The sequence below is a fragment of the Lontra canadensis genome, unplaced genomic scaffold (genome assembly GCF_010015895.1).
Source record: "Lontra canadensis isolate GAN:19392208 unplaced genomic scaffold, GSC_riverotter_1.0 scaffold48, whole genome shotgun sequence".
In the NCBI taxonomy this organism is placed as follows: Eukaryota; Metazoa; Chordata; class Mammalia; order Carnivora; family Mustelidae; genus Lontra; species Lontra canadensis.
In genome coordinates, this window is record NW_022631042.1 from 9601864 (window position 1) to 9619382 (window position 17519).

Genomic DNA, 17519 nt, shown 5'->3' on the forward strand with positions numbered 1-17519 from the left:
AAATAAAAAATCTTAAAAAAAAAAAAAAAAAATATATATATATATATATATATATATATATATATACACAACACATTCGTTATCCCTAGAAAGCTCCTCCTGCCCTTACCAGTCAATCTCTCTCTTATCCCAGAAACAATCACTGATCTAATTTCTAGCATTTTAGATAATTTTTACCTATCCTAAATTTCAGTGGAATCACATAGTAAGATCAAATAAATGAAATCTTAAAAAAAAAAAAAAGAACTATTCTGGGTCTGGCTTCTTTCATTTAACATAATGTTTTTGAGATTAAACTGTGCTGTTTCAACTACCAACAGTTCATTCCTTTTTATGGCCGAATAGTGTTCCATTGTGTGGTTATGTCACTGTTTATCCATTCTTCTGATGATGGGTACCTGGGATGCTCCCAGTTTGGGGCTATTAGTTATGTTTCTTTTTAATAAAACAAAACCAAACTTGTGCTCCATTCATATGAAATACTGGTAGTGTTTATATCACATGAAAAAAGTTTAATTTATTGAAAGGAACTATGAAAGTACAGTCGATGTACAAGTGGTAGATGCTACAGTGAAATGTTAATGAGATAAAGCCTATTTGTAGGTCCTTCATTTCTTCTAACTGTAGCTATATGAGGGTTTTCTTCTCACTTCCCCTTTTTAAAAAAAAGGATTTGATTTATTTATTAGAGAGAGTAAGCGAGAGAGAGAGCACAAGTGGGGGGTGGGGGAGCAGAGGGAGAGGGAGAAGCAGACGCCCTGCTGAGCAGGGAGCTCGAAGTGGGGCTCGATCCCAGGACCTGAGCTGAAGGCAGATACTTAACTGACTGAGTCACTCAGGCACCCAGTCACGTCCCTTTTTCTGGAGGTCGGGTGATGGCTTCTACGTGAATAAGACACTCCTGATCCCTTCCATCATAGTAACACACTTGAAATGATACTGGAGACTTGTCAGCAGTGCTGATACTGCTCCTGCCCCCTCATGGCTAAGGACACATTCGAATGGATGAAGTCACCATTGCTGTGTAGAGGTAGACTTCCACGTGGACCGACATCAGGGCACCCAAGAAGTGAAGAAACATAACTCTCAACAAACCTGAGCCACCGCTATATTCCCCTGAGGGGGCTTTGTTGTTCTCTCCCTTTGTAACTTGACTTGTCATCTCCCATTCAAACAAAGCAATCAGAAGTGCCGGGGAGAGGGGGTGGAGTGGGGGACTGCCGCTTCCCTGGCAGAGCCCCAGAGATAATGGGGGAACAAAGCAGAAGGACGAGACACTCTGCATTTCGGGGAGGTAGAAGGACACAAGCTGCGTGACAGTGTACCGGAGCACAGTGTCGCCAAGATGCCCGGGGGCCCAGATCCAGGAGTGGCAGCACAGTTTCCTGGTCCTCAGCCGGCATCAACGCAGAGCCCTGCCCTGAACGAATGGGTAGGACGAGGACAAAGGCTGTCTGTGTGGACCAGTCACCAAAGACTAGATGAGACATGGAGACGCCATGGATATCAGCAGGAACAGATGACTAGGAGGCCAGAGGTACACCCTCATACCACCCCCGTCTTTGTGCCAATAAGTCCTCTGAAACTTTCTTACAACATCAGGAAAATGGAAGAGGGTTAGCCAAAGGTGACTGAAGTTAAGTTTTCATCACTGGTAGGAGGTGGACAATAAAAAGAAATTAAGTTGGGTTATGAAAGAGTAAAGAATGTTTTATTTCTCTGATGCCCAAGTTTGTGGAGAGAATTTGTAACTGCTGCACTTGTGTAAGCATAAACAATTTCTGGAAGGACTGGCAGAAATGGCTAATAGTTGTTGCCCCTGGAGGAAGGGAATATAGGTGCTGTGTGGGAGGAAGGCTTATTTTTATTATTTAATTTTTTTAAACATGATTGGACTTTTTGCCAAGTAAATTTATTATTTTTTAATGAAATCTAATATTTAAACTAAATATATAAAACATTCAACATTGAATCGATGGAAAAAAAAGTTTCTTGGCTCTATTCCAACTGCAGCCAGACACTTGGAATAGTAACTGGGCTGTTATGTTCATTCATAATAATAGTCATATTGTTTTATGGTTCTTGTTTTTTATGTACAGTGTTTTGTACATGAGATAATAAACTTGGCTATCAAAAATTACATGTAATGGAGTGAAAAAAATTGATTTTATTAGATGAAGTTAATGGAAGCAAATAAGTTGTGAGTGGTTAATTTTTAAACGGCTCTACCTCTCCCTCACTGCGCAGACATGACTTCAGTTTCTTAATTTATTCTTTAGCTTGTCCTTAAAAATTAAAAATTAAATAATGCTTATGATGATTTTTAAACCCCGGGGCAGAAACATGCTTATAAAAGCAGTATGTTTTTCTCTTGTGGCAAATTCCCCAGTGATGTACTTAGTCATGGGAATTTGGCCAGCAGCCATGCCCCAGACCCTCTGCTCTATGTGGTAGGAGGCACAGAGGCACAGAGTTCCAGACTGGGCAGCAAGGTTTTCTCCTTCCCACATTGTCCAAGTTGCCCAGTGATTTCTAATTCTGCGGGGTCAGGGGGAGAGAATCAAAGACAAGATCACAGAGAACAAAACTCATATGCCAGTACGCATTCTTAGAAAAGGGATTTCAGGAGAGTCATAACTGCCCATAGAAATCCAAAAAAGTAGGGCTTCCTTACGTTACTTGAAAAATTTGACTGGGATGTCTGATTTTATTGGCTGCTGGTTTCTGACTTTAGGGAGTTTACATCTATTTTTAAGGATTCTGAGACGGTGTCTATCATCTTTTTTCTCCTCTGTGATTCTACTCTATTTTCACAAACATATGACCCATATATTATACAATACAGATGCATTTACTCTGATGACTGTTTTTCATCCAAATGTAATGAGGGAAGACTTGAGGACTCATTTAAATAAATTGCCTGAGAAATTTTTTAAAAAGATTTTTATTTACTTATTTTTCAGAGAGAGAGAGCATAGCTAGGGGAGCAGCAAGCAGAGGGAGAGAGAGAAGCAGGCTCCCTGCTGAGCAGAGAGCCAGATGTGGGGCTCAATCCCAGGACCCTGGGATCATGACCTGAGCCAAAGGCACTTAACCGACTGAGCCACCCAGGCACCCTGACAATTTTTAAGCTAATAATGATTTGGGGTCCTATGTGGGCTTAGAGGAGGCAGGGAGAACATTGCACAAATCAGCACAGGAGGAAGAAAGGAAGGAACAAAGAGAAGGAGGGAGAAAAGGAGAGAGGAAGGAAAGCAGGGGAAGAGAGCAGAGCAGGTAAGGATGAGACAGAGAAAGAAAGAGAAAGAGGGAAAGAGAGAAGAGAGAGAGAAGCAAAGAGGGGAAGGAACTACATTTTCTGAGCACCTACGATACCAGGCTTGACGCAGACCTTTGCAGCCAAAGGTCTCATCAAACTAGAATGAAGCTGTAAAATCAGTATTTATCTCACTTTTACTGACCAGGAAACAGGCTCAGTGCGGTAAAGGAACCTTGTCACTTTTCTCAAGGTACCCAGCTTGCCCATGGCGAGCTCAAGAATCAGAGGAGTCACACCTGACATCAAAACCTCTGCCACCTTTTTGCTCAACAAAATCATCTCTCAAATGATGAGAGGTTCATTGTTGGGAGTTTTTTGTTTTGTTTTGTTTTTAAATCTTAAAGGGACTACGTGAAGGAGACTGTGAGCAGTAAGGGTTAAAGTAAAATTACTCTAAGTATATTTGATAGAAAACAGAAGTACGTGGCTTTTTAAAGTTAACAAAAATTTTTTTTAAGTGGGATAAACATAGCTTAAGTGAAAGGGACACAAAATCCATAACTTCGGTCAAGGAAGCATATATCAGATCAGTCATGAAAATAGGTGAAGCAAAATCAATCATGTTTTATTGATTTCAAAAACAAAAGAATTTGAACCACATAAAAGTCACATTTTGTATCTGTCAAGAAAATTTGGTGAAGACAATGAATTAGCTTGACAGAAATGAACTTGCCTTGAAAGAAACAAATCATCTGATAACATCTATATTAATGGAATATAAAAAACCCAAATGTCAGGGGGAGGAAGAACTTTTCCTGGGTACAAGCAGTGCTTAGAAAGTTTCATTGGCCTTTTCTTAATAAAGATTTTCAATTTATTTTAAGAAACTTATATTTAGGATATGTTCACAGGGAAGTGAAATTTTATTGGTAAATTATTTCTTAAATGGCAGATAAATTATGAGACTTTATGACTCTGTCCAGTCTGATTTTTATTCTATAGTACATAGATCTTTCTAGAAGACAGAAGAAGAAGAAGAAAAAAAAGAAGACATTCCTCCATCTAGTATTGAAGCACCAGCCCTCTCTGTCATCTTCAACCCTCAGCTCAAGGGTTACTTTCTCCAAGAAAATCCCACCAGAGTCATCTTTCTCTTTTTTGGAACTACAGTACCTATGCTAATTTGTACCCTTCTATGATACTTAAAGAATTTCTATCCTGGATCATAAGGTTTTTAAAAATATGTTCTTAGTATATCTTCTGCTAAACCGTAAGCTACTTGAGAAGAGGAACTATATGTCTTCTTAATTTATTGTTATCAATAAAATGATTATTGCTTAATATTTGTTGAACAGTGAAAATAAAGAAAAACAGACATGAACATCATGTGCTGACTTTTGAGGATGGAATTCTAGTCTTTTTAAAATTCTTAAATTTGAGTATAGTAGACACATAATGTTACATTCATTTCAGGTGCACGACATACTGACTCAGCTTCTGTATATTCACAGTTCTGCTCACCACAAGCATAGCTAGCTACCACCTGTCACCATACAATGCTACCACAATATCACTGACTATATTCCCTATGCTAGAAGGAACTGTATTCCCATTCCATAGCTAGAAGCCTGTATCTCCCACTCTCCTCCACCATTTTGCCCAGCCCCCCTTCCCTCTGGCACCCATCAGTGTTCTCCGTATTTATAGGTCTGATTCTGATTTTTGTTTATGATTCGTTTATTCATTTGTTTTGTTTTTTTAGATTCCACATATATGTGAAATCATATGGTATTTATCTTTCTCAATCTGACTTATTTCCATTAGCATAATACCTTTTAGGTCCATCCAGGTTGTTGCAAATGACCAGATCTCATCCTTTGTTGTGGCTGTGTAATATTCCATCACTCACTGTCTCTCTCTCTCTCTCTTTCTCACACACACACACCCCTTCCTTATCCATTCACCTATCAATAGACATTTAGGTTACTTCCATATCTTGTCTATTGTAAATGATGCTGCAATAGCATTGCATATACAGTTTGAATCAGTATTTTTCACTTTTTTTCTTTGGATTTTGGTTGTAACTCGAAAGTTCACATTAGAGCTTCAAATTTATTTTGAACTCTCGATTGTGTATACAAAAACATTTAGTGTCCTAGAAAATCCACATTCAGACATTCCCAGAAATTACACAGATTGATTATAGCTCTAGGTTGACAGACCTATTTCTCTAGTCAGCAAAAGTATGACAAATTGCCAACAAATTCATGCATCCATTTACGTATTCAACAAGTTTTTAATGAATGATTTTGGTTCATTATTTATTTGTCCTCAAATATCCCACAGAGTTGAATCTAAGCTGCCTTCGAAGGAGACAATGGAGTATAAATAATGAGGTGGTCGAAAAACTTAGAAGTTATTTGTATGACTCAAATCACCTGTCATTTCAGACAGACCACTTCCCCTCTTCCGCTCAGCATAAATACAATTGTTAGACACACTAAAGCATAGTTTTTTCTACATAAAGAACTTGTACAACTGAAAAAAAAATCTAACCATACACATGGCTTTGAGGTGGCACCTATATTCAGCTCTTAAAGAAGTCACAAAATAGACACCATGCAGTCTACACAGCTCTGCTTCCTAGGTGAACAACTCACAACTCTCACTGATCCCTTATTGCTAACATGCAACTTAATGTTATGAACTGCTCCAAGGGAGCAGTCAGCATCATGTTTTCTTGGCATTGAAAAAACACACTGAAGTGAGGCACATTCCTGTAACTTACCATATATTTGGATTCAACTCTAGTTGGTGGTAGGAGTCAAAGTCATCTCGTAGGATAATGCTGTCACTATGTACTTCAGCTAAAAGAAAAATAAAATACTTAGAAAAAAATTACACTAAACAATAGATTCAGCTACATGAAAGGGTCAATGTGCTGCCTTTACAAGGAATAACGATATTTTAAATTAAAGCTGAATTTTAAATGAGTGGTTGATGATATTTGCTTTGTCCCTAAACTATGAAGGGAAAATGGTAAAGGTTCTGCTGTGGAGACACACAGAAGTCTGGAAACCAGAGTCCCCAAAGAGAAATTCTACCAAATCGTCACCCGCTAGACGAGGGAGGAAGGCCAAGGTCAGTACTAACCTACAAAGAGAGGTCATGCAAGACTTGCCTCTGATAGTTCTATATGCTCAGAAAAGATCCAGTGTTAACTCACTTTACAGTGTAGAAGGAGATGGAACATTCTGGCTGTTCACTGTTGGCTAATATGTTTGGTATTTTACCCATTTCCTCTTCTATTTCCTAGTATCCCTCTGGTCCTGACTTGTTTTCTCTCATTCTCTATAGTCACTCATTTTTTAATTTAATGTGTTGCAAATTGTTAACATTTCTTCCCCCAGAGCTGCACTGGAGAAATGATCTACATGAGTCCATGAAAGTCCCAAGTAAAGTCATGTTAAAAGTCAGAAGGAATACCAGGGAACCATCCATAGTTTAAAGCATGCCATCGTTACACTTGAGCTGGTATTAAGTACCCATTTTCCAGCTTTAGAACAACTTGAGCCATTCTAAGGGCAAAAACTGTCCTCATAAACTGTAGAATATGTGCTTTTTCCACTGAATAGAAGGCGGATAAGTAAAAAAAAAGTCACGCCTCATTTTTAAGATTGTGTGAGAAACTACCACTAGTTCTATTCAAGTTGTAAAAAATGAATTTAGTGCTTAAAAACCCTCTCTCATCCAATTCCCGTGGTCTGCTTGGGAAAGTTGTTTTGGCTAATATAAGTTCTCCAGGCTTGTATAATTTTGTTTGAACGAGTTTACACACACTTTTTGGAAAAAATTAAAATCATAGGATATGATTAACCAAAAAAAAGTAACAAAAAATTTTATTATCAATTTTATATTTTTATTTATATTTTAAAAATATATTTTATCATATATATTTTATTTTATATATATATATATATATATATATTTTTTTTTTTTTTTTTTTTTGGCTCACTTGAAAATAATTTGTTAACTCACTGGGTAATTAAAGTCAACTCCAACTATCCGGAAGCATACTTCCAGATTCTCTTTGGTGACACGGCCACCCACAGCCACCCTCGCTCTCTTGATTCCAGGTACGCCAGCAGGTGAGCACATAACGACGTCTGAGCAACCAGTGAATCAGCACGTATTCAGAGCAATGGCTGCTCAGACTCGAAGCCTTAGGCAGGACAACAGGGAGAATATGGATTTCCGCTGGAGAGAACGCTGTGATGTGTTCTGTGCGTGGGAGTGATTTAATGATTCCTCTGAGCCTTCAGATGCGGGGCCTGAATTGCCTGCAGGGTCCAGCTCTCCCAGACACCTAAGCTAGCTGAGACTCAGCTGGGCCACGGCGGGTCACCAGCCTGCCTGGGCTGCCAGAAGGCAGGCTTCTAAGCGCTGGCATTCGTCTGCCAAAGAAGAAGGGCCCCAAGCCGTAGCATTACATGAAAGTCGAGCTTCTCGAGGCAGATTCTCCAAAGATAAAAATAAATTAATTGGGTTTGTATGTTGAAAGGAAAAGCCCGAGAGACAAATAACTGACCCATCTCCAAGTCCCAGCATGAGAGACATCGGAAAAGGCCAGAGCCAGCTGGGATGACTTATTCTTCATTCTTATGACATATGTAGTGTAGGAAATGGCTTTTAAAATAAATCTTCACCAACACAGATGAGAAACTCTTAACTCTTAAAGATCACTTGTTTTCTAGAGAATGTTTGACAAAGGTGAGGGTAAGCCTCAATGGTTCTTGTTCACGTGTTTACTGCTTTCTAAACACTATTATGTCATTGAGCACTTTACACAAAGGAATTCATTTCAGCCTCAGGATAACCCTAGGAGGTAGGTATTATTATGACTTCCACTCTACAGATGAGGAAACTGAGGCCCAGACAGGCTAAGTAACTTACTCCGTGTACGTGGCTAGCAAGTGGAAAGGTGAGATGAGCCGAGGTAGCAGCTCCAGAAACTATCCCCTTAACTACTATATAACATTGCCTCGCACAGCCTTATGGAAAGAACATGAGAAAAATGAGAGGTGGGAACTTCACGTGGTGCCTTGAAATAAAGCTTACAGCTATTTAAACAGCCTCATTTGAATTTTAAAAGAAATGACCAAACTCCTTCTCTTTTTGCAACCCAGCACTGGTCTGAACAGGTATCTGAAGTCTGAAATGATCTCCATCCCTCCATCCCCTCCTTACCACTATGCCCATGATCTCCTATTTGTGACGGGCAGGAGCTCTGGGGAACATTTAGCACAGAATACAGGATGAAAAGGTCACAGTCAATAGGATCCCGAGGCTGAACGTACTAACAGGTTCAAAAGTCCCTCCATAAGCCCCAGCTGGGCAGCATGACCGCCGCCATGGTGAAGTCCTGTTTCAAGCATAATCTGAACCTAAGACTGATTCCAGTGAACGATCAGAGAAAATCAGAGAGGGCAGGAAGTTTCCTCACCTCTGTATCATCTGCCCACACAGACAGAGGAGTGAAACATGCACATCTAGGACTAACATTAGTGACTTCAGGGTCTGACCACTTACCTAGATGTGGGTGCATCGTGGCTTCAGTCGGAGCTGGACCGAGAGAGAAAATGGGAAAGATCATTGATTAGCAATGAAAGCAAAATCTGGTAATAAGCAAATACAATGACAAAACTTAGGATAGTTATGCTATGGATAGTTGTTTATTATATAAGCTCAGTCAGGTATCCCTTGAAACACAGTATCAATGCGATGTGATAGTTAATGGATATGCCAAAACTCTTTCCGAGCACCCAGTACCTGTCAGGGGCTGTTCTGGGTGATAGGGAAATAGATAAAAGCACCACCTCCGCTCTCAAAAGAGCTTCCCATCTGGTAGCTTAGAGTGTAGTGTAGTAAGGGCTATGGCAGTGTGTCTGGAGGAGGCTGGGGGGCGATAGAGGACAAGGAAGGGATACTAATGCCAGACTGGAGAGAAGACGACATTTTCCAGAGAAGATGATTTCCCTGCTGAAGGATTTTTTTTTTTTTTAATAGTTTTATTTCTTTATTTGAGACAGAGCCAGAGCCAGAGAGAGAAGCAGACTCCCCACTGAATGGCGAGCACTACTCGGAGCTCGAGCTCTGTGATCATAACCTGAGATGATCAACCAACTGAGCTACCCAGGCTTCCCCTCTGCTGAGTTTTGAAAGATGAGCAGAAGGAAGAGAGGTGGTAGAAAGGGGAGCAGAGAGGTGCTTCTTTCTGGAATAAAGGAAAATGGCATAGAGAAGCAAAAAAGAGCGTCACCTGGGTGGTGCAATCTATTAAGTGTCCGACTCTTGGTTTGGGCTCAGGTCATGATATCATGGTTCCTCCGAACTTGGGCTCTGTGTTCAGCAGGGCGTCTACTTGAATTTCTCTCTCCCTCCCCTCCTCACTGCCCCCACATTGCTTTTTCCCTCTCAACAAATAAATAAGTCTCCAAAGAGAGAAAGAATGGCTTTGGGGGAAACTACAAGAATTTCAGCATGACTGGATGAAAAGTTTAAGAGGAAAGAGTAAAAAAGGTGATATTGGGAAGATCGAGGGGACAAGAACATAGAAATGAATGTCAGGGAATTTGGACTTAGATCATAGAAATGAATGCCAGGGAATTTGGACTTAACCATGAGAGCTTAAAGATTTTCTGGGCATTTACGAGCAAAGGAGTGGGTGTTAAAAATATTCATTTTCAGAAAAGGCACTTTGCAAATAAGGGACATGGCCCAATTAATACTTTGGTTATTTTTTTTTTCTTGAAGAACTACTGAATCTATAAAGAAATGTTGGCAATTCACTATCTAAAAATTAGAATTTACGACACAAACATTTTTAAATCTCTTACATCAGTTTAGGAAGAATTTCAGTTAGACATGAAAAAAATTAGTTTCCACACAATGATGGAGTGCTTCAGCTATGTTAGGTGAAAAATCCAGACTTAACAGAGTTTTAAAACTATAGGCTGATCTTTGTCTTATGGCTTCATACCAATATATTATACATATTGAAAATTCCTATGTTTGGTTTTTTGAAACAGACTCTATGGTAAGTGTCATGGATACAATTGTTAGTACAGAGTTAGTACATACATGCAAATGCTCTGGCTCATCACCAGCTTATGATACTCTTGGAAAAAAAAAACACAGAAGAAAAATGGAATGATCTCATGTTTTGTTTTTTTTTTTAAAGATTTTGTTTATTTGTCAGAGAGAGAGAGTACACACACAAGCAGGCAGAGAGGCAGGCAGAGAGAGAGGGGGAAGCAGGCTCCCCGCCGAGCAAGAAGCCCGATGCGGGACTCAATCCCAGGAGCCCAGGATCATGACCCAAGCCGAAGGCAGCGGCCTAACCAACTGAGCCACCCAGGCATCTCTGATCTTGTGTTTTGTGTTAATGCTTATTGGTTACATCATAGAATAGTTTTACAAAGATTCACTGAACTGTTAACTCTAATTTAATATGTTCTTGAAACAGGAGGAATAATTGCTCATTAACCAATAATCAATGACAAAAACACGGTACAATGATGCACGTTGCCTGACCAGTATCACACTGCAAATGAATGAGCTGAATTTGGAGCTTCAAGGAAGGCAAGAGTTTATTTGCAAAGTGGTTGGAAAAGTAAGAGAACTCATACTGAAAGTAAAATCTTTAAAATACAAATAATAGTGATTTTATACATTGTCTTAACATGAATCAATAAGCAGAAGATTTTAATTGCAATTGACAGCATTTTTTAATTGTCTGCAAAAAGACTCCAAAAATATTTAAAAATGTCTTGTTGATATGATAATTTTGGAGTAGGTTTCTGATTTAGGTAGTATCCCTATGAAACTCATGTTAATAATGCTAGGTTGACATAAGAGGAAATAGATTTACTTGGTCAAACATAGTTTTGAAACTGATAGGCCTTTATCAAAGTTAAATCATCTCTTCTAAAAAACATGTACTCAGTTCGTTGGGTAACTGCCTTTGGCTCAGGTTGTGATCCTGAAGTCCTGGGATCAAGTCCCGCATCGGGCTCCCTGCTTGGTGGGGAGTCTGCTTCTCCCTCTGACCCTGCCCCCCTCTTGTGTTCTCTCTCTCTCAAATAAATCAATAAAATACAAAAAAAAAAAAATTTGTCAAGGTGGATGTGAGTATTAAAGAAAAATAATTTTCTGATATTTCATTCAGTTATTAGAAAACCTGTAAGTAGATATGGAACAACTGGGTTCATGAATCTAATTTTCAACTCTAAACTTTACAGAATCTCAATACAAAATATTCCAATATGTAAGATGTACTCTAAGTGTAAAGTACATACCAGATTTGGAATACTTAGTACAAAAAATTATGAAAAATATCTCATTAATAATTTTATATTGACTATATTACATTGAAATGTTTACTATTTTATATATTCCATGTTGAATAAAATAGCTTATTAAACTTCACCTATTTATTTATTTTTTTTAAATGTGGCTACTAGAATATGGAAGATTTTACATGTGGCTTGCAGTATACTTCAACAGGACAGTACTGAACAGGAGCTGGAGGGAGATCTGTGCTGGGTATCATCAGGGAATCATTACAGCGCAGGAAGTGGTGGAGACACGGAAAAAGACTGTGTCACCCAGAAAGAATGGCATAAAAACAGAAGTGAAATGAAGAGGTAAAGACCCATTTAAGGGATTGGCAGAAGAAGATGAGCTCGTAGAAGAGACGGAGAAAGGCTAGATTTCACTACGGAAATAAGGAAAAGAAAGTTTTAAGAGAGGAGGGTTGAATCAGAGTAAGATAATCATAATAAAGATGCTATCTATTGAAACTACCCTCTTAGCAAGGCACGGCCAAGCAGAGTCTAGAGATGAACCCAGGGAATTAGGCTTCAGAGGTCACACTTATAACTACAATGCAGACTGTTCTTTCAAGAAAGTTGACTGCAAAGGAAGAGATGAGATTTTAATACCTAATGAGGAATGAGGACCAAAGAAATTTCGTTGTTGTTTGCTTTGTTTCTTAAACTATGATAGTTGTTCACTATGCCTAACATCAGCTACTTTTTAAAAAGATTTTGTTTATTCCTGAAAGACAGAGAGAGAGAGAGAGAGAGGTGGAGGCATAGGGAGAAGCAGGCTCCCTACAGAACTTGACCCCAGGACTCCAGGATTATGACCAGAGCTGAAGGCAGTTGCTTAACAGACTGAGCCACCCAGGTAACCTAAAATCAGCTATTTTACAAAAGGGGTACTCTGTGTTCACAGGATAAATTCTGAAGAGGGAAGAAATAACACAGGTATCTATAAAATATGTAACCTCAAAAAGACCTGGAAAATAAGTGTAAAATTTATAGCAATTATCAATTAAAAATACTTACTGGTCAGTACCATAGTTGGATAAGTACAACAAAATATCTGCAGAGACATCAGAACCTACTTGACTTTATATGACTGGTGATTAAGGCCTGAACCCAATAAAAAATAAGTTATAAAATGTTTAACCTACTGTAAGAAGTCTATCCATAGTAATAGCTGCCTCTCCTACATTATTCTGGCACGTGGCATCTTACACTGAATGACCTATAACATCATCAGGGGAGGGCCAATTAGAAAAGACCCACTGAGTCAGAATCTCTGGGAGTGGAGGTTTAGATTTTGTTTTTGTTTTTTTGTTTCTGGTGTGTGTGTGTGTGTGTGTGTGTGTGTGTATGTGTGTGGTGTGGTGTGGTGTGGTATGGAACAAGAAAGGTATTTATTTCAGTGAGGCCAACACCAGGAAGACAGCAGACCAACGTCTCAAAGACTGTCTCCAGATTTTGTATTTTTAAAAACCTTTCCTGCTGATTCTGATAAGAACCATTGGTCTGAATCATACAATCCAGCCCTTATTTTTATAGTGTGCAGAACTATTCTCTGTCTTAATTATGTATCTTTTCTCCCAAGAAAAAAATTAGTTCCTCAAAGGCAGAAAATATGCCCACCCAAGACACCCACCTAAGCTGCCAATTGGTTCTCAATAAATACTAAATTAAACTGAGAGCTACTTCCGTGCGTGTGTGTGTGTGTGTGTGTGTGTGTGTGAAGAGGGAGAAGGAGAAAGAGAATCTCAAGCATGGAGCATGGAGCCCAACAGGACTCAGTCTCACAACCCTGGGATCGTGACCTGAGCCAGAAATCAAGAGTCAAACACCTAGGTGACTGAGCCCCCCGGCACCCCACTACTTTTTAATTCAAATATATTTTATGAAATTTTGGAAAATGAATAATTGACTATCCAAACCTATGGGGGAGAAAAGCCCAAATGTATTCATAACATTGTGAAAAATTCCTTTAGTATAACTGTCTGGGTAGTTTAAACCCCCAATAAATATACAGCTGAATTTAAACAGACTCTATGGTAATTTAACAAATTTAAATCATATTTTAAATCACTAGTTAGGAAAACCCAATTCAGTATTTTAAACAAAATCCACCAAGATAACGAAACATTATTTCATCAGAAAGAGAAACCTAGTATGCATTAAACTTGCCGGAAGGACAAGTACAAATTTCCTTGAAAAATATTCATCCACATATGGTGTAAATACAGTCCAAAATCTAGTCAAGTACTGGGCCTGCGAAGCTTATTTTAACCATCTCTCAATAAGTTATTATATCAGTCTAGTTTTATAAAGCATAAAAAATTTCTGAGCTTATAGGAAGTTCAACCTTTTTCCCCCACATTTATTGGGGTAAATGTACCACAGAAAAATCAGAATAAGTAGCCTGAGGAAGAATAATGTAGTTTAACATTATTTATTACACTTCCACTGGGACAGTACCTGCTTTGCCTCATATTAGTAACATGGATGAATTATGTGAATCTGGTATTAAGGCCTTTGCTCTTTCCTTTATTAAATATAACATGCAAGCCTTATAATCTGTCAACTTTCCAAGTGCTTGCCTGGTACACCACATCTCCAGTTACATATACCACATGTACTTTCTTGCTCCTTTGCCATTGAACTAGTTCTGACTCATCTTTCTCGATTGCTTGAATTTTTTATCTCAACTTTTTGTTGGTCTGTTACTGCTTCTCTGCCTCTCCAAGGACCTTAGACGGCCCCCAACCCACCACACCCACCTTGGTCCAATATCCCAGCTCCTCTGACCGGAAATTGCATGACCAGCTCTAGCTATCACATCAAGTTGCCGAATGGCTTAGAATGGGAAGTTTTGTTCTGAGAGAGAATAAAAATATTCCTAAAGAAGCAGGCTTTGGCTTTGGAGAAAACAGGGTAGGACACATCTTTAACAAAAGTGTAAAAGACATCCCAGTTCTTTCCAGGTATGTCTCTCCATCAGGAGAAGAACACCAGGTCAGACAATTGACCAGGTATGTAGAGGGGAGGATGCACTGAGGGTAGAGGTCCTGCTAAAAATGAATGAGAGACAGAAGAAGACAGCTGGAAAGCCTTTGTACTCAAAGACATCACTGAGGGGACCCTTCATAATAGGGTCCTGATTTAGCTTCACTGGTGAGTCCCATGAGACATTCAAGCCTGGACAGAACTTTAAGCTGTGGGAACTCACTTACTACCTTAACCCAAAGCTGTTAACAAATTTGGATAGTCCTAGAGTCACAAAAATGAGTAGTTGTACATCCTCTACTACAGAAAAAATTCACTTCTGAGAAAAATACCAAAAGTTCACTTTAGTTTATACCAACACGTGATTACTTACTAAATCATTTATCTTCCCATAAATGTGGGGGCAATTCCACTCAATAAGGAAGTTTCTAACAATAATTTATAAACCATAAACAATGCAAGGGTTAAAGGTCAAGCTTTGAATGACGTTTAAAATCAAAGTACAATGATCATAGGATACCATAACTTACAGTTGGAGTTTATGGATCATTCCACAGAGATCCATGAGTATTGGCCATGGATAAATAAACCCAACTTAAAATTTCGAGTATCTACTAACTTGTTATTAATCCTACACAAGATGACAACACTGTGTTAACCAGAGGATAAAGGTGTAAATGAGTTTATGTTTCAGTGAAGTTGATGTCATTCAAAATAATCATACATCTCTGTAATCTTTACCCACAGACTTAATGTCATTTAGATTTACGAAAATTACAGAAGGGCCACCGACAGAAGGGCTCAGTCAGTTGGGCATCTGACTTCTGATTTTGGCTCGGGTCATGGCCTCGTGGTCATGGGATCAAACCCTGTGTTCAGCATGGAGTCTGATTTGGAGTCTCTTCCACTCCCTCCTGCTCACCTGTTCTCTCTCAAACAAATCAATAAATAAAATATTTTCAAAAAGATTACAGAAACTATATCCTCTGTAAAGCTTGATCAGGTTCAGATAATTGGACTGAAATGGAAATTGAACTTAAGTTGTACTGTGATATTGTGATAACATCAAGAATATGCCAAATGTCATCAAAATGAATCAACTTAGTCAAAACCACAGATAAAATATTACGTGCTAAACAGGCTAGTTAAAAATGGACTCTCTACTTTGCTTAAAAAAAAAAGTAAAAATAAGTCAACAGAATGTAAGAATCATGATCGAATTTCACTAAAACCTCCAATGTTTTTTTAAAAGTCTATTTCCTTAAAAGGATTAAGAATGAAGGTATGGCATACTATGACTTGTTTTTAGTTGAAAAAAGCCGAACACCTTTAAAATGTTTTAATTATCAATGCAATTTGGTAGCAGTATCACCAGGAAAGCATTAATAAATGTGGATGTATGAAATTTCATTAGTCAAATATCTCCCAAGAGCAGTTAAACAAGAAAAAATAATAGGGAATTTTTAGAGTTTTATGCATAATACAATCTTTTCATACTAAGTAGGTAATAAATGTTGTAAAGAGTCTCAAAGTCATTCATAAATATGCACTTAATTTTCTCAGATTTCTGTTGATGTTTGTGATAGTGCCACTTAAATATAACTTAAAAATTATTTGTACTACAAATTCTCCAGCAGGACCCACCCAGATTATTCATGTTGGTAGAATACAAAGCTTTAGATCAATAATTAAATGGTTTAGTGATAATCTAGGTTTTGCTTAGCCAAATGTTTTCTTAGAGGCTAGGGTATTATTAAATGACCTGAAGATTAGATGTGTAATTTTACTAAGATTTTATAGACTATGTAAAGAGGACAAGAGTGAATTCTCTAAAAATATTTTAAAAATTCAACTGCGGTAGAGTTAACATTCAATGTTATATTAATTTCAAATGTAAAATATAGTTTTTCAGCAATTCCATACATTACTCAGTGTTGATCGTAGTGAGTGTACTCTTAATCCCCTTCACCTATTTCACCTATGCCCCCACCAACCTCCCATCTGGTAACCCCCAGTTCATTCTCTATAGCTAAGAGTCTGATTTTTGGTCTCTTTTTTTCTTTGTTCATTTGTTTTGTTTCTTAAATTCCACATATGAGTGAAATCATGGTATTTGTCTTTTTCTGACTTAATTTTACTTAGCATTATTCTCTCTAGATTTATTCATGTTATTGCCAACAGGAAGATTTCATTCTTTTTTATGGCTGAGTAATACTCTATCCCATTCCATTCCAATATTCTACTGTAATAAAGAATATCACATAGTCTTAATCCATTCATCTACTGATGAACACTTGGGTTGCTTCCATAATTTGGCTATCCTAAATAATGCTGCAGTAAACATAGGGGTGCGTGTATCTTTCTGAATTGATGTTTTCATATTTTTTGGTAAATACTCAGTAGTGGTATTACTGGATCATATTGTAGTTCTATTTTTAATTTTTTGAGGAATCTCCATACTGGATAAGAGGGGATTTTTAAAAATTGATAAGCTAATATAGTTGAAAATATAAGAAACCTGAATCACTGTTTTTATTTTATCTTTTTTAAAGATCTCATTTATTTATTTGAGAGAGAGAGAATGAGAGAGAAAGAGAGCATGAGAGGGAAGAGGTGAGAGGGAGAAGCAGACTCCCTGCCAAGCAGGGAGCCTGATGTGGGACTCGATACCAGGACTCCAGGGTCCCGACCTGAGCCGAAGGCAGTCGCTTAACCAACTGAGCCACCCAGGCGCCCCTGAGTCACTGTTTACAGAAGGTACTTTAAGATACGCTTGAAAAAAAAAAATTCTTTGTAGAGCTTCCTTTTTATTCAGCTGTGCTATTCTTGAAATGGTTTACTAATCTCCATGAGCTGTTGTAAGAACAAGACTGGAACTG

At 38.2% G+C, this 17519-nt stretch overlaps 1 protein-coding gene across 2 annotated transcripts in view; it reads right to left on the reverse strand.

The window, feature by feature from the left end:
* Positions 1-17519, reverse strand: part of RELN (reelin) — a 499373-nt gene that overhangs the window by 261022 nt on the left and 220832 nt on the right. For both annotated transcript variants that reach the window (XM_032873314.1, XM_032873313.1), the window contains exons 5-6: positions 8849-8881; positions 6048-6126 (exon numbers count right to left, since the gene is read on the reverse strand). In XM_032873314.1, coding sequence (XP_032729205.1) covers positions 6048-6126; positions 8849-8881 — 112 coding nt within the window. The remainder of the gene's footprint in view (positions 1-6047; positions 6127-8848; positions 8882-17519) is intronic.